The 20,096-nt window shown below is 43.7% G+C and overlaps 1 protein-coding gene across 6 annotated transcripts in view; it reads left to right on the forward strand.

The window, feature by feature from the left end:
* Otud5 (OTU deubiquitinase 5) overlaps positions 1 to 20,096 on the forward strand; it is a 32,090-nt gene that overhangs the window by 2,495 nt on the left and 9,499 nt on the right. For 5 of the 6 annotated variants that reach the window (XM_050160784.1, XM_050160781.1, XM_050160783.1 and 2 more), the window contains 3 exons: positions 9,558 to 9,651; positions 19,779 to 19,843; positions 19,930 to 20,086. In XM_050160784.1, the coding sequence (XP_050016741.1) occupies positions 9,558 to 9,651; positions 19,779 to 19,843; positions 19,930 to 20,086 (316 nt within the window). The remainder of the gene's footprint in view (positions 1 to 9,557; positions 9,652 to 19,778; positions 19,844 to 19,929; positions 20,087 to 20,096) is intronic. The other variant, XM_050160787.1, reaches the window with a different exon arrangement.

Below are 20,096 nucleotides of genomic sequence, written 5' to 3' on the forward strand. Positions count from 1 at the left end.
TCTTCCCCCTTCAGTGAATCTAAAGACTTCTCTGATTCCCCAGGGGTTGAGCTGTTAATCTCACAGGGAAATAAAAACTCTCAAGTCACTAAACACAGATTAAGTTTCTTGGAAAAAAACCCGAGGTTTCTCTCAGGAAGAGCTCCATCTCCTCTGGAGAACTCTCACCTATTGACTTTGTAGATGAGGTCCTAGAATCTCTGGGCCCTGTCCAATCCCAGCTTTGGAAACTCCAGCCTCAGGGCATGGACAGTTTGGAGACCCAGAGGTGATCTCAGAGTTCTGCTTCTAAACCTGCCTTCAAAGGCCTGAGGCTTTCTTTTCTGTGAAGGACATAAGAGTTTTCTTAGGAACAGGAGCTTCATACATACTCCTAAAGACTCATCTAGAGGTAATGTCTGAAGTTCCTGCTCAAGGAACTTGAGGTGCTCTTCAGAGACAGGATGACATTTCCCACCAGGACTGAATTGTGGCACTTTCTTTTGGGCATGATTATAAGGTCCCTGAGGAACAGGAACTTAGTCTCTTTCCAAGGGCTTTCAGCATCACATCTGTTGTGTGAGGGATTGTTCTACTCCTTAGGTTCTAAGTATATTCTTCATAGGAGTCTTTTAGGAACATAAGATTCTCTTTGGGGGGAACTTGAGGCTCAGGGACATTGACAGCTTGGGCCTCTTACCTCTGAAACATTTCTCTCAGGGACAAGAGGTTCTTTGCCTTGGGGACTGAGGCCTGAGTCCTTGCTTAGGCCTGCTGCTCTCCTCCCAACATCTCAGGTGATTCTTTCTCACCAAGGAGAGGATGTGAAGTCATCTTGAGTATGGCCAAAGGCTTCTTCCTTTGAACAGAGAGGACCTGGGTGTTCTTTTCATAGCAGTTCTTTGCCCTCAGGTCAGAGCCTACAAGGTTGTCAGATCCTGGGCCCAGAAGCCTGAGGCATCCCTCAAACTGGTAGAGATTCTGACTCATTTCATTTGTTGCTTCCTGCTTCAATGGTCCTGAAAATTTCTCTCACATCCATTTCCTTTGTCACGTTTTTTTTTTCTATTTTTCAGGGAACAGAGTGTGGTAGAGTCTCAAATCTACTGTTCTTGTTCCTTTCTTATCATTTCTGACGGAACAAATCATCTGGATTCACAGATGTCAGGTCTGGGAGTTATGAATCCCTGATTCTTGTAAAGTCTGTTTGCCCCTTATAGAGCTATACATTCTTTGTTCCGGGGACAGAGAAGGTATGTTGTTTATGGAGATGCAAAAGGCAGTTTGCAGTTCTGCCTTTATATTCGTCCTCATAAGAACTTGGAAGTAAGATCTGATGGACTCCTAAAACCTACTCTTAACTATGACAGGGGAGAGGCTTTCTGTTCTGCTGTGGGACAAAGGGAAGATAGAGCTCCTCCTTTTCTCGCTGGCTTTCCTGGCCAAACTTGGAGCCTTTTGGGGATGAGAAGAAGGGAGAATGGTTCTGCTACCCTAATCTTGGCCCACAACTGTTGCTGAAGATGTTTATAACTCAGGGGCTAGTTTGATACTGACAGAAGGGGATGATGATTAGTCTAGGTGGTGAATCTGGTTCCAGTTCTATGAATATATATTCGTGTTCCCTTTAGGATTCTCCAGGTACCTGGGGTCAGGGTGCTGGGGAGACGATACCAGAGGTTTCCTTTTGGCATGGTCACCTTGCTGAGAGCCTGTCCACTGAAAACTGGTTTGTAAGCATCCTGAGCTAACAGAGACCTCACAGAGATCTTGGAGAAAGGGGCATACATGCTGAGATAGTGGAAGATGCTAGGCTTAGCAGTGTAGTCAGTCTGTATAGCGTCTGCTTCTCTCTGCAGTTTCCTTCCTTACTCTCTTGCTCATGTGCTGATGCATTGCCAGTTAGCTTTGTTTTTGGGATTTCAAAGCCCCTTATACCTGAAGTTGATAGTGAATAATAAGTGTTCTCTGAAGAGGAGCTTCTTTTTCTTCCTTACTTCTTCCCCAGTCATAGAGGTTCGATGAGTAGGATTTGGTATGAGGCTTAAGGATAATGGGTGGCAATGTTGTAGCCAGCTATGAAGTTCCACAGTTGTATGTGGAAAGAATTTGGGATTTGGAGTCAGGCAGGCTTGATTTCAAGCTCTAGTGTTAACTGTTGAACTGGTTTTATGATTGTAGAACTCACATTTTAGGGCAAAAAATTCATGAGGGTTATTAGAGTGTAAATATCTTAACCATCTTGGCTGGTTCTTTTTGCTCAGGGTGAATATTTTGCCCCATTACCATCTTGTTTTCTTCCCAAGAGGCTTTGTCCGTCAATGGGATCCATCTCTTCACATTTAGAAGCTTGCCCACCTGGAATTGGGTGGTTGGCTGGTAAGGAAGCAGCATATTGTCTCTGACCTGGCAACATAGATCTGAATCCTTTTTCTATATTAAACCTTTCTGTGGTCTTTGCACAGTTCCCTTTTCAGGGTCTTTCATTCTTTCTTTCTCTCTCCATTTTTTTTCTAGACAGGGTTTCTCTGGGCAGCTCTGGATGTCCTGGAACTCACTTTGTAGACCAGGCTGGCCTCCAACTCAGAGCTCTGCCTGCCTTTGCCTCCTAGGTACTAAGATTAAAGGCATGTACTACCACACCCGGCTTGGATCTTGATTTCTCTACCTATTAAATAGGTTGTGATGAGGAGAGTGGTTGGACTCATTGCTTTGAAGATAGTTATAATCTTGCCTTTAATTTCCTGTTTTACACTCTTCTGTCCTTTATGGAATTTTATGTGGGAGCCTCGACTCTGCAGATATTAACCTTTTAGAAGATGTGCTATAATGTTGCAGCCAGTGTTGAACTTCTTTCTTCCTGGTAGATGCTGTAGGTTCTTTGGTGGTTTTGTGTTTAACAGTTTTATTGTGATGAAACTCATGTACACAGTTTTCTGAATGTGATGGCTTATACCTATAATCCCATCATTTGGGAAACTGAGGCAAGAGGATTGCCAAGAGTTTGACACCAGCCTGAGCTATAGTGTTGAGATTTTAAGATAGCCAAAATAAAAAGTGTACAATTTAATGGTTTTCAAGAAATCCATAGAATCGTACTTCTGTCATCAGTCAGTTTTAGAATTTTTTTTTTTAAATGTCACAGAACCCTTTATACCTTTTAACTCCTACCCCCAATTCCTTCATCTCTTTCCAGCCCCTGGCAACCCACTAATTTGTCTGGACTGATCAACTATTCTGACACAAGCAGAGCAGAATCATATAGTGATGAAGTCCTTGTAATTTTCCTTTTTTTTTTTTTTTTTAGTTAGCCTGTATTCCAGGCACATACATGGGATAGCATATATCAGTACTTTGTTTTTATCACCAAATAATAGGATCTTGGGTTTTTTAGTCCCTCAGTGGTCCAGGAACAGGTTGGGGGGGGTCTTTCTCTTTCTTCTATTTTGGTGGGCTTGTGTGGGTCTTTTAGAGAAGCAGCATGTGCATGTTTCTCATTGGATAGATTGCCGGTGTTTATTACCCCTGGAGCAGGGCCAGTGTTCCTGGGTGTTTCGGGTGAGGGGGTGGTGTTGGCTCCGAGCTTGCTGGGACAAAGCTGGGAGGCCTGGAATACTAAACACCTCTTGGCCATGGGCGCTGAGAAGACATCTGTCCAATGCTGTTGCCATCCTTTCCTGCACCCTTCCCCCTTTATTGGCAGCTCTTTTACCCACAGGCTGGGTCAGCAACTTCCCAGGCTGAGAGGGAGGATTCCAGACCCCTACTGCTTTTTAATTTTAACCCCCTCTTTAGGTAGGTGGATGATGCAGAATGGGAGCCATGCTATGTTGTCTCACAGCCACAAAGTTCTAGAACTCACATACCAAAGGGTTACTACAAGGAGGATGTATTAATGTCCTTTGGCTGTTATGACAAATAACTGGACTGTGGCTTAGAACAACAGTATCTTCCGCTTCAGTTTTGGTGGTCAGAAGTTTAAAATGGGTTTCACTAGGCCAAAATCAAGGTGTCGGTACTTACTGAGCATCCTCCAGGGAGTCTAGGAGAGAATCTAGACCTTTTCAGCTTCTGGTAACTGCATCACTCTAATCTCTGCTTCTGTCTTTACATTGCTTTCTCTATGTGTATGTGTGTGGTTTTCTTTTCTGTATTAAATCTCCTTTCTCTGTATTAGTTACTTTTCTGGTGACAAAAGCAACTTAAACTGGGCAGTGGTGGCTCACGTTTTTAATCTCAGCACTCAGGAGACAGGGACTGACAGTTCTCTGTGAGTTCAAGGCCAACCTGGTCTACGGAGTGAGTTCCCTGTCTCAAAAACCAAAAAAAAAAAAAAAAAAAAAAAAACAAACCAAGGAAGGGAAGAGTTTATTGTTTATTGTTACTTACAGTTTGAGGGGATATAGTGAGTCTGGTGGCAGGAGTGTGGGGCAGCTGGTCTCATTGTGTCTGCAGTCAGGAAGCAGGGAGGGAGATAAGTGCTAGTATTCAGTTAACTTTCTCCTTTTCCCCTTTTATTCAGCACAGGACCCCAAGCCCATGAAATGATGTCATCCCTCGAAGGCACACCAAGATGTGTGTTTCCTAGGGAATTTTAAACTTCTTTGAATTGACAGTGAGGTACCCAAACCTGTTAATTTTACATATTAATGTTTTACTCTTATCTTGAGATGGCTGTAAGGCATTGAGGACCAGAAGTAAAGCAATACAATGGCACTGAGCAAACATTCCCTTTCCAGAAGAGAGGAATAGGGATGTGTTAGCAAGGAAAGACTAGATGAAAGCAAGACTGAAACTGCAGTTGATGACACCATATGTGTCCAACAAGCTTGGTAGTTGTACCCCTCAGCTCTGATGCTTTGGCTGTATGTAGCTCTACCTTGAGTCAACTTTACTCCATGTCTAAAGCTTTCCTTGGCTGATGTTTCTGGCATCTCCAATATACTTGAGGTCACCATTGCAAGTTGGCATCACCTCCATAACTTCATAAAATGGCCTCTTAGGGCCTTATTGCAGGAAATCTGACCCTGCCACACATTACCTGGTTTCATTGGCTTTCTGAAACCTTGGTGGAAGACTGTATGTACACCTCTCTAGAGTGTTTTCTGCATTTTATGGTAGAGCAGCAGTTCTCACTCTGTAGGTTCTGACCCCTTTAGGGGTCACATATCAGATATCCTACATATCTGATTTATAACCATAGCAAAATCACAGTTATGAAGTAGCATTGAAAATAATTTTATGGTTGGGGTCATCACAACATGAGGAACTGTATTAAAGGGTTGCAGCATTAGGAAGGTTGAGAACCACTGGTCTAGAAACTGCTTTTTGGGCATTATCCTTTCAAATAATGTTTTTCAACCTAGTTTTCAGTTTTATAGCCTGGAGCCTCTCCTAGGTAGGGTCTTTTCCTCGAGGCAATATATACCATATAGAGTTTAAGATTTTCCTTAATTGCACAAATTTCGTTACACTTCTAGCTCCTTTTCTTGTCAAACTGTATATTTATGTCCTTAACTTTTTAAGATTTTTTATTTATTATATATACAGGGTTCTTCCTGCATGTATCCTACAGTACAGAAGAGGCACCAGATCTTATTACAGATGGTTGTGAGCCACCATGTGGTTGCTGGGAATTGAACTCAGGACCTCTGGAAGAGTAGCCAGTGTTCTTTACCTCTGAGCCATCTCTCCAGCCGCCTGTCCTTAAATTTTTTTGAGGCAGAATCTTACATAGCCAAGGCTGACTCTGAACTGCTAGGTCTCTTGGCTCTATCTCCCAAGCGTTAGAATTATAAACATGAGCCACTATAGCCAGTTAAAACTTAAACCTGGTTGATGCTCTTTTCTTCACCAGACTGTACACTTTCCACGTCTTATATGTTTTGTGCTTTCTCAACAGATTAATGCAATAAGTAATGACCATAGTAAGTAGTAAGTATACTACAGCCTGGAGGTTATGCTGACTTCAGATTTCCTCCAAGCAATTTAGCTCTTAACTTTTGAATTCAGCCTCACTCAAATGATCAGGTGGGCAGAAATGAGCCAGATTATTTTGCCAGAATGTAAAATGGCCTTTAGTTCTTGTACCTAGCTGAGATCTTCTTGACCAGGACAGTATTGTTCACATTTTTGTCTGTAGTCTTTTATTCCACATTCCCACCAGAATATACTGTTAAGCTTTACTTCAGCACTCTAGGTCTTCTGTAGCTTACAGAACCAAACCCTTCCAAATTCTTCCTGCAAACCACCTCCAGATGGCTACAGATTTGTGTGATCAGGTATTCACAGCAGTGGCTCCACTTCTGGGTACCAACTTTATTACTTTCCTCTTGTTGCTGTAACAGAATACCTGACATGAGGTTTATCTTGGAGATACAGTTCATCACAGTGGGCAAGGCATGGCAGTGGGGAATGTGAGACTGGTCATGTTGTGTCAGGGAAGTAAAGAATACTGATGTTCAACTTGTTTTTTCCTTTTGCCCTTTTTATTCAGCCTGAGACTCCAGCCTATGTGATCATGGTGGTGATGTAAACCTATGTGAGAACTTCCTGAAGGAGAGCATTGTCCAGTCCTTTTGCAAAGGACACTATCTCTAGATAGGGAGAGACTCTCTGCTCCAGGTTTGGCCTTGAACTTGTAAAGTTCAGGGTTTGTGACTTGATCTTTTCAGGTCAGGACATCAATACCGATTAAACCTACTGATTGTTAAATATTTTCCAGCACTCCAGTACTTCCTAAACATTTTCTTCCCAAAGTGGGAGAGGGATGGAAAGAGAGGTAGAAGTTAGAGCCCTAGCATTTTAAAATGGGTACTAAGGCCAGTGATTGCTTAGTGGTCCATCCTCTAGATGCAGGCCTAGATGCCATTTAGTTCTTTAGGACCCACACCCCACTTATGCAAAAGGACTGTCTGTTCAGGTTTCCTTTAGTTTTATGGACAAGCCAGAATTCCCCCAGGACTTGCTGCCAGGTGTGTGTCACTGCTCATGGCACATACTGTGTTGCTGCTATACTACTAGACTTTGCTAGTACCCAAACCGTAGTTCCTTTCTGCCTTTGTAAGATGTGGATAATGCTTCCTGCCACTTGGGTTGTGGTGAGGACAATTGAATGAGGTCATCTTTGTATCTGGTACCTGGCATGGGGCAAAGCACTCAGCTAATATGAGTTCATCCTTCCTGTCTTCCTTGCGTAGCTGCCTAGTCTCGCTTGTATCTTTGCTCTGCTGTACACATTGCCACGCTCTGAGCATTTCTGGTGCTTAGAGGTAGAAATGACTTTCTCATCCAGTTATCAGGCATTTCTGGAGGTTTGGGGGTATTAATACTTAACTCAAGCGCCAGCCTTAATGTCAGAGTAAGGTCTCTTTCCGTTTCATAAAAGCAAGGGAGTGTTCATCTGTTTTGCAGTGCCACTCATACTGTGTGTAGTCATTGTCTATTTCTCTGCCCCTCCCCTAGTTTATTAAGACAGAGACAAATCTCTTTCATTTTTCAGTCCTCTCACTGTCCAGTGTATGGTGACTCATATCTTGGGAGATGATTAACTAGAAGCCCCCTTTCTCCCCTCATCCTTTTTTCTATCTTCCTCCCATATTTGGGAGGATGCTGTTCTCCCTCTTAACTCTCCCCTTTATCAGGTGTGGGGTTAGAGTTAAAAGTTCCTCTTCTGGAAACCCCTTGATGGTCTAGGCTTTGTGGTTCTGGGAAATGGCTGACAGTGTGAGCAAGGATGAACTTGGAGTAACTAGCTAGTGTACTAGTGCACAGACTCCAGGGTGGCAGGAGCACCTGGGCTACTGGAAGGTTGTGCATAAACAGGTGTGTTTGTGCTGCCCAGGGAAGCACATTAAAGGATTATAGGTGCGTTTGTCATCTCTGCAAATGAAGCCACACCTTCCTGATGTGGGCCCTTCGGGTGAGGCTGGCTAGGTCTTCTCTTGTCCCTCTTCATTCTCTGTCAAGCCACCCACCTAAGACTTTCTGAGGGTATCTCCATTGTACATCATCTCTTTATGCTGGTCTCTTCCCTTTGATGTTTAGTAACCACTTCACCAGTATATGTTATTACAGAGCCTCTTTAGGTCCTGACTAAAGTCCTGAGTTCTTGACAGATGTGTCAAGTACATCAAATGCTTCCCATTTTTATAGCTGGTATGACAAGCTTAGGCAGCTTCCTACAACCAGGAAACAGTACAGTAATGAAGCTGGCTGGGTTGAAAACCAGGGCTTTTTTATAGATCGCGTTCCAGGACAGCCAGGACCTCACAGGGAACCCTGTCTCCAACAATCAATATACAACAGAAAACCAGGTCTTTAAACCTCCAGATATTGTGCCCACTCTGCCAGAGAGCTCTCCTGTTTTTTTATGGGATGGAGTATACCCATTGCCTGTAGTGGGGTACAAAAATGGCCCTTTTAGCAGGGATCCTATAAGTTCCTCAGTAGGGTAATGCCCCCTAGGAATAGGCTTCACATTCTGTTGTACAGCCCTGTTGCTGGGTCAGGCTGTCTGCTTCTGGCAACCAGCAGAGGGCGGGAGGAGCCTGAGAAAGATCTGCTTCTGCTTCATTTTGAAATGGAAATGTCTTAAGCTGTCAAGGTCATTACTATTATTTTAATTTGGAAGTATGAGTTTGTATAGGTTCACTTAACCAAACCTTTGGGATCAAATGTAATTTGGAATTTAGAAACTATTCAGAATTTGGCAAAGTCTCCTGGTGTTTATACTTTGATTATATAATACTTTAGCAGAAGCTAGAGCAGTACCTCAGGATCACATGCCTGAATGTTTCTTTGTGACAGTGTTTCAGTCTTCACCCTCAAGTAGGCCATCTGGTTGTATGTCAGTTCTCTTCAGGTTATGATGGGACATTAGATTAAGACTTTGGGATTTCTGTATTGTTTGAAGTCCCTTGATGTTCAAAACATTTAGGGATTTGGAATTTTAGATGAAGAATAGTGTATCTTATTGGGAAAGGAGGTTAAGAAAAATCACCTATAGCATGAATACTTATGATTATATTTTATTGTCTACTTTTTTCCATTTTGTACTATACATATGTAGAGACTTGTGTAAATATACATGTAAGTGTATTTGGACACACTTGATATTATAGTTGGCTCACTTTCTGCCTTACAAAATATATTTTAGAATTTCCCAGATGTTTATAGGCTCAAGATCTATATTCTAGCTAGTTGTTCTCTTTAGCATCTTCCCTGAGTGAAACTTCTTGATAGAGAACCACATTCTTCGTCTAAGGACTTACGGGGTCCAGGCCTCTGGCTGCCTAGGCCAGGTCTTGCAATATCTAGAGCAGGGATCTGAAAGCAGATGAAGTTTCTATTTCTAGGGGATCTGGGACCTCTCTGGGATTAAGTCTTGTTCTTGTCCAGTGACTGAATCTCTTGCTTTTTGGTTACAGAGTAGTCAAGAAGGGCTGTGAATTTCCCAGTACCCTTTTTTGCCAATCATCAGGTCCTCTCAGGAATTGAGGACAGGATCCTGGGGAAGAGGTACAGGCTTCCCTGGGTATGGGTTTTCCCTGTTGCTGACCTCCCACTGTTTCCTCCAGCAGGAACACTGGTTTGAAAAGGCCTTACGGGACAAGAAAGGCTTCATCATCAAACAGATGAAGGAGGATGGTGCCTGTTTATTCCGGGCTGTAGGTGAGTCTCTGCCTCGGTCCTGCGGGCTGTAGGGCTTAAAGATACCTCTGAGCTGTGTCCCTGTTGTCAGCAGCCCCTGAGACAGGATTTCAGCAGAGTTAACTAGTTGGTATTTTAGGATAGCCAGGCATGAACCTAATGTTAGCGTTTGGCCTCTTGTCTTGGATTGTGTTGAGTGAATAATAACAGCAATAGTAGTGACAAAGTGACATCACTTAGAGACTTAACACTACTGGAAACCCATCCATCCATCTATCCATGTTTTTGTTTGTTTTTGAGACAGGGTTTCTCTGCATGTAGTCTTGGCTGCCCTGTAAATCATACTAGCCTTGAACCTAGAGATCCGCCTACCTCTGCCTCCCAAGTGCTGGGATTAAAGGGTTGAGCAGTCACCACCTGGCATGGAAACCCCAGCACCCCCCCCCCTTTTCTTTGTTTTTCAGGATAGGGTTTCTCTGTGTAGCTCTGGAGCCTGCCATGGAACTCAACTCTGTAGACCAAGTTGGCCTCGAACTCACAGAGATCCAACTGTCTCTGCCTTCTGAGTGCTGGGATTAAAGGTGTGCGCCACCGCCTGGCCTGGAAACCCTTTTATTATCCCACAGTGTAGGTGAATCTGGGGACTGATGTTGCTTCTTTTTGTCAGATGAGAAAGGTGTCTCAGAAGTGGGAAGTGGCTTGCCTAGGGTTACACAAAAAGTATGTGGTAGTCAGGATTTTATATCTAGGTTAACCATGTCACATTGTCACTTTGGTATGTAAGAGTTTGTACCCAGAGTTTTCTGTGGTGTGGTGTGTTGGGGAAGGTCTCTATTCTGTGCTTGTGTGTGTGCCTCTTTTGTGAAACTGGGTATGATGAAACACGCCCTTAATCTCAGCAAGCAGGAGGTAGAGGCAGGTAGATCTCAAGGTCAGCCTGGTCTATGTAGCGTGTTACAAGTCAGCCAAGTATATTTTGTCTTGTTTCAAAAAAAAAATCTAGATCTTTATAGGTTTCTATATTAGGGTTTTTTTCTTTTAGCTTGCACAAAAGTAGAGAAAATAGTGAGCTCTTTCAGACTCTTCATCTAGCTTCAAAAAGTCATTAACACAGCTGGGTGGAGGTTGCACAGACCTTTAATCTGGGAGGCAGACCTGGGCATATCTCCGTGAGTTCGAGGCCAGCCTGTCTACAGAGCAAGTTCCAGGGCAGCGAGGACTTTTACACAGAGAAACCCTATCTCAAAAAAAGAAACCACACACACACACACAATCATTAACACACAGATAGCCTTACTTTATAACTACCCTGCCCACTCTTTCTCACTTCCCTGAAGCAGTGTTTTTACAGTATAACTTGACACAGGATCATTTCATTCATAAATATTTCTTTTTTTTTTTTTTTTTTTTTGGTTTTCGAGACAGGGTTTTTCTGTAGCTTTGGAGCCTGTTCTGGAACTCTGTAACCCAGACTGTCCTCGAACTCACAGAGACCTGCCTACCTCTGCCTCCCGAGTGCTAGGATTAAAGGCGTTAGCCGCCACCACCTGGCTTCTGTATGTTTCTTTAACAGATGTGTCTGTATTGGTTTCTGTACAGCTGTCAAAACTAGAAAAATTAATTTTTTTGAGACAGTCTCACTCTCTAGTCCAAGCTAACCTGAAACTTGGAATAATCCTGTTTCAGCCTCCTAAGAGCTAAGATTATAAGTGTGAGACACTATGTACAGCTAAGAACTAGTAATTTTTTTTCAAGATTTATTTGTTATGTATACAGTGTTCTGCCTGCATGTATACCTGCATGACAGAAGAGGGCACCAAATCCCATTATACATGTTGGTAAGTTACCTTGTGGTTACTAGGAATTGAACTCAGGGCCTTAACCTCTGAGCTATCTCTCCAGCCACCAAGAATTAGTCAGTTTTTGAGACTGGGTCTCTGTTAGTCCTGTCTGTTCGGTCTGTGTAGACCAGGTTGGACCCAAACTTTGAGATCCACCTGCTTCTGCCTCCCAAGTGCTGGGATTACAGACATGTACTACTGTGCCAGGGTGGAATTAATAATTTCTAAATATTGTCTACTAAGCCTGAGCTTAGTAGTCCCTTGTGGCTATGAATCTTTGTCCAAATGAGTAAATGTGAAATCCCATACCAACTTGAAGGGAGACAAGAGTGTGGCCTGTTCTCTTCCCGCACCAGAGGTTCTGTCTTCCAGGGAAAATTGCTGGGAATCCAAAGATTTGACTTTTAGTTCTGGCCCAGTTTATAACTGCTGTGTGGCTCTTAGACTGTTTTCTGATCTGTGAAATGGTGGTGGTCCCAAGGACTCCTTGATTTCTTTCTAGGTCTGTTTTTAGTTTCTGGGTGACCCTCATGTCTGTTATAAGCTATACTGGATCAGGTACCACTCCTGGGCAAGTGATTCTTCTTTCTGGACCCTCTTTTATTAGCTGGAGAATTGATTAAAGTATTCTACTGTTTGGGCTTGATTTGCTTTGGTAAATCCCTTTAATGCTTGATACATAGTAAGTTATCATGGAACAGTAGCACTAGTATTCTCAGTTGTGCCCCAGAGCCAGAAATATTTGTGGGATGGCTTGACAAATGGCTGCTCACCCTCTACCAAGCAGAGAGTATTCAGAAAATGTTATCTGTTAATTGAGAGGACAATCCTAACTTTTCCTACTCTCTAGTTTGAAGTCATCTTCTCCCTGGGCTACTCACTAGAGAAAGAACTTGCTTTGGAGGTATCTTGGGGATAAAGGGAAGGCAGAGAATGAAAAGGTGAGGAGGACCTAGTAGTTTCTAGGCCCTGTATTAACCTCAGGCTGGATGGAGGAGAGGCAAGATTACTGTTGGGCATATGGGTTCATGCTCACTGAAGAAGCTTGGGACTGTTGAGGACCTGGTATGAATAGTACCTCACATCAAGAGCAATTTTTGTATGTGTGTGTCTGTCTATCTAGCTCCCCCCTCCCCCAATTGGGGCCTTCCAGTAAGGGGCCCAAGCACACAGGAAGAGCTGACCACAGCAGGTTAAAAGGCCTTTCCTTATCAGCACTATGGCTACACATTTCCCCTGACTGGGCTGCCCTCAGCTTTTCTCTGTAAAACCTCAAGTCCTATGGCCTCTCCCCTGAAGTACATGGTCCCTGGTCTCTAGGCCTCCTAGAGGTTTCCCTGGTGCAGAGTACACAATATGTGTGCCGGGGAAGGGGACTTTGTCCCCAGGCTTTCTGCTGTCCCCCTGTTTCTAGCCTAGCTTATACAGGGACAGATGGTCATCACCTTAGGCTTTGTACCAGGGCTTGCAGGCTTTAACTTCCTACCATGTATTAAATAGTGAAGGGAACATGTAATGGAAAGTTGGACTTGAGTGACTTGCCCACATATATGGCACTTTGTTGTTGTTTCCCTGACCCTACTGTGTGCCATACATTCATCTGTGTGCTTCAGGCCCTCCTGAAAAATTTTGGATCATTATCCCATGAAATAGAATCAGTTGAAGGTCTGAAAAGACGGCAGAAGGTATTAGCTCAGTAGTGGAGCTTTTGCCTAGCATTCAGGAGACCCTGGGTTTGATGCCCAGCACTACCAGGGATAGAAGGGGAAGTGACAATGGTAGAGTTTGCATGGGGGCATTTAGGTGTTCAAAGAATACACAGGAGGCCCCAGGGTGTTGAATGACCCTTTCACCTAAGACCATCAGAAAACACAGATACTTACAGTATAATTCATAACAGCAAAATTAGTTATGAAGTAGCAACAATATAATTTTATGGTTAGGGAGCGGTCACCACAACATGAGGAACTGTGTTAAAGGGTCACAGCATTAGGAAGGTCTAGCTTCTTAGTTTGTCTGTTCTTTGACATCTCTGGACTTTCCTTCTTCCAGCTAGAATTTATTCTTCCATTCTTGAGAATCTTAGGCAAGTGGTTTTCTGCCCTTTGTTTTACCACTGACATTAGGACAACACTTTTGAACCAGTATCAATTGCTTGTACCCGTTTCTCCCTGGCACCTCTTCCTAGAGATTTATGAGCATCAGTGAACTCTTGGGTGGAGGTGGGTATCCTATGATCCACCTTGCCCTTGCTGTGCTCAGATAACCTCCTCTTAGAAACTTAAGTCTCGCTCCCTTTTCCTCCATTTGGGTTTGACTCAGCAGAAACATCTAGCCCTGGCCATGGCAGTGGTGCTGGCCTTTGGGCCAAGTAGAAGCCACATAGAGTTGTCTGCATGGACTTCAGGAGAGAGTAGCTAGAGCTTTGTGTTATAGCCCAGAAATGTTATCCAGACCCATGTCTCTGGTTGTTTTGGACTTGGAACATGGATCATCAACATTGGGAAGGATGGCTGTTAGGTAATTTTTTAAGATTTTGCTTTTTATTATTGTTTATTTTTTGGAGCAGACCTAGCCCTAGCCTGGAACTTTCTTGGTTGACCAGGTGGCCTTGGGCCTTGAACTTGTGATGTTCTTTGTGTCTCAACCTCCTGAGTATTGGAATTGCAGACATATTGATGTCGTGCTTTGTAACTTAATTTTGACAGGTTTTTCTTTTTGTTTTTGTTTTTTTGAGACAGGGTTTTTCTGTAGTCCTGAATCTCACTCTGTAGACCAGGCTGGCCTCAAACTCAAGAGATCCTTCTGACTCTGGCCTCCCATGTGCTGGGATTAAAGACATGTGCCACCACCTCTTGGCCTTAGATTTGACAGCTTTATAAAATGAGCAACTAAGGCCTCACCATAAAGCCAGGACCCTGTCTTATGTAGGTCACTCAACCAATGTCAGAACAGCAGTGTTTGTGATTATATCAAGACACAGGAGATTTCTCTGTGCTATTTCCTGTATACCTGTCTCCATTGACCTCTCTGTTCAGCATCTTTGTGTTTTCCCATTTCCCCTTGGGAATCCTCAAGCCAAAAAGCATATACCTCAGATTGGATCTGAGGTCATATGTCTTGTGCATAGTTTGTACCCAGTAGAACAGTTGGGTATGCAATCCCATTGTTGGTTGATAGATGGGTAGGACCTTTTCCTCACTCCTTTTTCATCAGTGGGGCCAGGGTTCCCACAGGAGCAGAAGGACAGTGGAGATCTACTGTTGCTCCTTGCTGCTGTGTGTACCCATGTTTATGTGGTTTGTTTTTAGGTTCTCCACAAAAACCAAGCTTCCTTTATTAAACATACCATTGTGTGTGTATGTGTGTGTGTGTATACAACATAGTATGTTTACATGGAGATCAGAGAAAAACTTGAAGAAGTCTCTTCTTCCTTCTACCACGTGGGCTCTAGGGATCAAACTCTGGTTGTCAGGCTTGGCAACAGATGCCTTTACCTCTTGAGTCATCTGCATAGCCTCCAAGCTTCCTTTTCTGTCTTTAGCAGAACTTAATGGTAGGAAAACAGTCAGGCAGCTGCCACCTGAGGAGTACATGGTCCCATGTCCCTCCAGCGCAGGGAGGACCCTATATTTACTGCCCTTTAGAAATCTGGACTTAAATCAGTGAAGTGAAATGGTTCAGTCAGTAAAGGTACTTGTTGCTGAGCCTGGCAACCCAAGTTCAGTCCATAAGACTCATGTGATGAGAGGAGAACAGACTCCCACAGCAGAAAAGTAGTGGATCGGGAAAGACACTTAAGAATACTGGGCTGGGCGCTGGAGAGATGGCTCAGTGGTTAAGAGCATTGCCTGCTCTTCCAAAGGTTCTGAGTTCAATTCCCAGCAACCACATGGTGGCTCACAACCATCTGTAATGAGGTCTGGTGCCCTCTTCTGGCCTGCAGACATACACACAGACAGAATATTGCATACATAATAAATAAATAAATAAATAAATAAATAAATAAATAAATAAATAAATAAATAAATAAATAAATAAATAAATAAAAAGAATACTGGGCTGGAGAGATGGCTCAGAGGTTAAGAGCACTGACTGCTCTTCCAGAGGTCCTGAGTTCAATTCCCAGCAACCACATGGTGGCTCACAACCATCTGTAATGAGATCTGGTGCCCTCTTCTGGCCTGCAGGCACACACACAGACAGAACATTGTATACATAATAAAAATAAATAAATCCTTAAAAAAAAAAAGAACTCAATTATCTAAAAAAAAAAAAAAAGAATACTTGCCGCTCTTGCAAGTGGGAACCAACGTGGGTTCCCAGCATTCACAAAGTGGCTCACAACTTTCCTTAACTCTAATTCCAGCCCTGGCCCACTGATGAGAAACCAGTGCCGTCTCCTGTTTGTGGGCATCAGGTATGCATGTGACACACATATGTACATGCAGGCAAAACTCATAAACATACAGTAAGATAATCTTTGTGGGGGGTGCAGAATAATCTATGTTGTGCTTCTCCTGGTATGTGTGGGCAAATGCAGGTTGTTTTGTTTTTGTTTTTCAAGCATTTTAGGGATCCTGAAGAAAAAGGACTTCTGCAGGCAGTAGAGGAGAAGGATGAAAGAAGTTTGTTAGAGATGTTGGTCATTCCTCTCCCACCTATCCCTAGCAAAGGCTGGGAAGGAAGTGGCATGGCTTCCTGAGTATGCAGTCTCACATCTTGTCTAGGCTTCAGTCGTTCCTGATTGGTGACAAGGACATATATTCACAGTATGCTGTGGTTTTGTGTTGTGGAGTTGGTCGTGTGGGTATTTAGTCTCAAAGATTTCAGTCTTTTGGAGGCCCTACAGGCTGCATGTGGGTACATATGTGTGCTTCTATGTGAGTATCTTTGTATGTTCAGAGAAAGCAAAGTAGTATGGTCTGTGGGGAGGAAGGTTCGTGTTGAATCTAGAGAAGTGTGGTGTGTAGTCCCTGATACTATATCTCTGCTCAGTTACAGGCCTTTACCTTGTTTCAAGTCATTCCTTGTGCTAGCAGGGAAACTGATGAACTTGTGAATCCTGTGTAGAAAGGGGACAGAGGTGGAGTATAGTGGGGGACCCCCTTCCAGCTGGACCCTGGAAGAAGAAACCAGGTGCATATGGCCAAGAGCAGTGTTAGCAAGAGAAGTTTCAGTTTCTGTCAAAACAGTTTCTCTAAATTCCCCCTTTATTTGTGGTTCCAGTGGGCCACTCTTTCTCCTTCCTTGGTCCACCCCTCATAGGGAAGTCCATCCTGGCCCCCACATGCTAATCTGGGAGGAGAAGGAATTTTCCTAAGGACAGAATTGGTAGGACTAGGAAAATTAGAAAAGCTAATTCATGTTATGATGTGCTTTGCCTATAACATCGAAGAAAAATTTTTCCACTTGATGGGGAGGTACTGTGTCTATTTCCTTGGAATAGAGATGCATATTTTATTACATGTTAATAATTACAAAGTTAAGGTATACACTGGGTATGGTGTTATATACTTATAATCCCAGCACTTGGAGGCCAAAGAAGGAGGATTGTTGTAAGGTTGAGGCCAGCGAGGTGGTTCCTTACAAAAGCTGGGATGAGTCTATAAGTACTATAACTTGCCTGTATCTAAGGGCCCTACACATAAATCGAGTATTGCTAGTTTGGTAGGAATTTGGTTGTCAAAGTTTTGAACAAAGGCACTGAATTCTGTAAAGAGAGCTAGCGGTGCTTGTAATTGAAGGGATACCCCTCCTTTTCTGCATTTGGGGCTTTCCTCTGGTGGAGGAAGTGCAACAGAAATGAGGAAGGGCTTAATAAGCAATTCTCTCAGCACTCTCCCTGACTGGTGGATAGCTTGCAGTATAATAGGAGTTGCAATGGCTTGCCTGATATTTTTGTTTTTTTGAGACAGGGTCTCTACATAGCTCTAGCTGTCCTGAAACTCATTTTGTAGACCATGCTGGCCTGGAGCACCTGTTTTCTTGACCACTGCTTATGTTACAGATAGTTGACAAACCTTCTCTTGTAGTCCCATCCCCATACTGGAGATTGAACCTAGCACCCATGTTCTCCCACAGAGATATATTCCCAGCCCTCTATAGTCTTTATAATACCATTTTAAGTGGAAGAAGAGTTACTGTCCCCACTTTATGAATTTCAACCCGGAAATGAAAGACCTTGTCCAGTGCCACACAGCTAAGAGGTGACATGAACTTTCTGCCAGAAAAAGACAAGATAAAAGACCCCGTCGTGTCCCCCCCCCCCAAATCTGGCATCTAGCTCTGGCAAAGAGAGATCCCTTCTGTAGGAGATACATAGTCCCCTTATCTCAGTTTAGCTCGTGGAGCCTGGTAGCCCACCCCTATTTAACCCTTTCACTCCCATCTTAGTTCCTGTTTATGGCAGCTGCAGACTGTACTGCCTCCAAGCTCAGCCTACAGAAATAGCTCCTCCAGCAGCCCAAGCAGCCACAGCAGCCTCTGTGGTCCTGGCTTCTAAGAAAGGCAGCAGCAGCCCTCAACCCCCATCCCCAGCTTGTATGCAGGACATGTGACTTGCTGGAAGTGCTGGGGAGGGGAGTGTGGCCACAGAAGCCACATCCTTGTTTACATCAGTGAAGGGGCTACCCCTTCCTGCCTTCACAGACCCTTTTCCTCCACCCCTCAGGTATCTTCACCTCTAGGATGAATTGAGGCTGTTGTAGCTGCCCACTTTCTTTTTCAGTGCAGCCTTTGTTTCCGTACCATACAGAACCCTCATGGAGGGAATCAGAAGGCAGTGAAGACCTGCTAGCAAGTCTTCAGAGAAAAGACTGCCAGGCCTGACTGGTGGGCATGCTCCCATTTCTAGCATCCCTGAGCCGCAGGGGCATCCCATCAGTGCGGTGAACCTCTGGGGAAACATAGGGAAATTCCCTTTTTCAAGGCAGCTAGTGAAAGTCAGGCTTGCCTTATCTTCAGACCCACGTCATGGGAGAAGAGACTCCTGCTTCCGTGCTTCAGCCTATATGGCTGCTCAGCAGACTATATTCAATTTCTTTTGCTATACCAGGTCCTGAGCTGGCAGTGCACTTAGGTGTGAGCTGCCCTCTACTTTCAGTAGAGGCCTTGTGTAATCAGTCTGTGTACACCTTTGATGAATTGAGTAATAGAGAGATTCTACCACTTTATACTTATTGTCCACTAGAGGCCTGCCAGGTCATACCTGTCTGGTAGCCAGAGAGTCAAGCCAGAGAACTTGAACTCTGGCTACTTAACCTACTAGTTATTATTTGGCAGAGTAAGTATTTTTTCTTCCTTTTCTTCTGGTTAAGATTCTAATCATAGCTGAGTGATGATATTGTACACTCTTAATCCCAGCATTCAAAAGGCAGACAGGTGGATCTCTGTGAGTTCAAGTCCAGCCTGGTTTACAGAGTATTCCAGGACAGCCAGGACTACAGACGGGGGAAACCCTATCTTGAAAAACAAAACAAAAAGATTCTAATCATGGTGGGGCATGGTGGTTTTTATGCTTTTTGTGGTAGTGGTGGTAGGCATTGAATGTAGGGTTTGGTTTGGTTTGGTTTGATTTGAAATGGAGTCTAGTAATCTAGGTTGTCTTTGACCTTGGCAATTCTCTTGACTCAGCCTTGATTATAGGTGTGTACTAACCTCCTTTGTACTTTTATTTGTAATTTACAAAGGCCAGTTTACTTTTTGAGGAAACCTCTAGTTTGACATTGTCACTTTAAAACCTTTTGTTACTACATTTTTATTTCTTGGTGGGTATGGAGATTGTGGTGGCATGCCACAGGGCATATGTAGAGAGGTCATAGGACAATTTAAGGGAATTGGTTCTCTCCTTCAACTATGTGAGTCTCACGTGTCAGGACTTTATTCAGAATCATCTTGCTGGCCATTGACTGTGCTATACTTATATACACACCCCTATACTCTCATTCTTCAAGATTGTCTAACCTGGTTTCTTTTTTTTTTTTCTGAGAGAGTCTCATGAATTTACATTGTAGATGAAGATAATCTGATCATCCCACTTCCATATCCTGAGGGCTGGGATGAAAGACATGGCACCGCCACACCTGGTTTATGTGTGCTAGTTCAACACATCTTCAGACCTTGCTTGCCATTTACCACCACCCCATTACAGCACACAAAAGACCTCTCTGGGCTTGGTGTAGAAAAGGGACTTTCCCTAGTCCCTCAGCCTGTCTTTCCTCTAATGAATGATGTTCTGTGACTCAGAACTCTTGTGATGACAGCTGTAACTCCATCCTTTCCTTTCTTTTGTCCCTGCACCCCCAGCTGACCAGGTGTATGGAGACCAGGACATGCATGAGGTTGTACGAAAACATTGCATGGACTATCTGGTGAGATCCTGGGGAGGCCTTGGGACAGGAGGAGGGTAGGAGGATCTCCTTTGTATACAGACCTTAATTTTTAATCCCTTCTACAGATGAAGAATGCTGACTACTTCTCCAACTATGTCACAGAAGACTTCACGACCTATATCAATCGCAAGAGGAAAAACAACTGCCATGGTAACCACATTGAGATGCAGGCTATGGCAGAGATGTACAACCGTCCTGTGGAGGTGTATCAATACAGCACAGGTACTTCTGT

Source organism: Alexandromys fortis, unplaced genomic scaffold, assembly GCF_014885135.2.
Source record: "Alexandromys fortis isolate MF-2015 unplaced genomic scaffold, M_Fortis_MF-2015_v1.1 scaffold_83, whole genome shotgun sequence".
Lineage (NCBI taxonomy): Eukaryota > Metazoa > Chordata > Mammalia > Rodentia > Cricetidae > Alexandromys > Alexandromys fortis.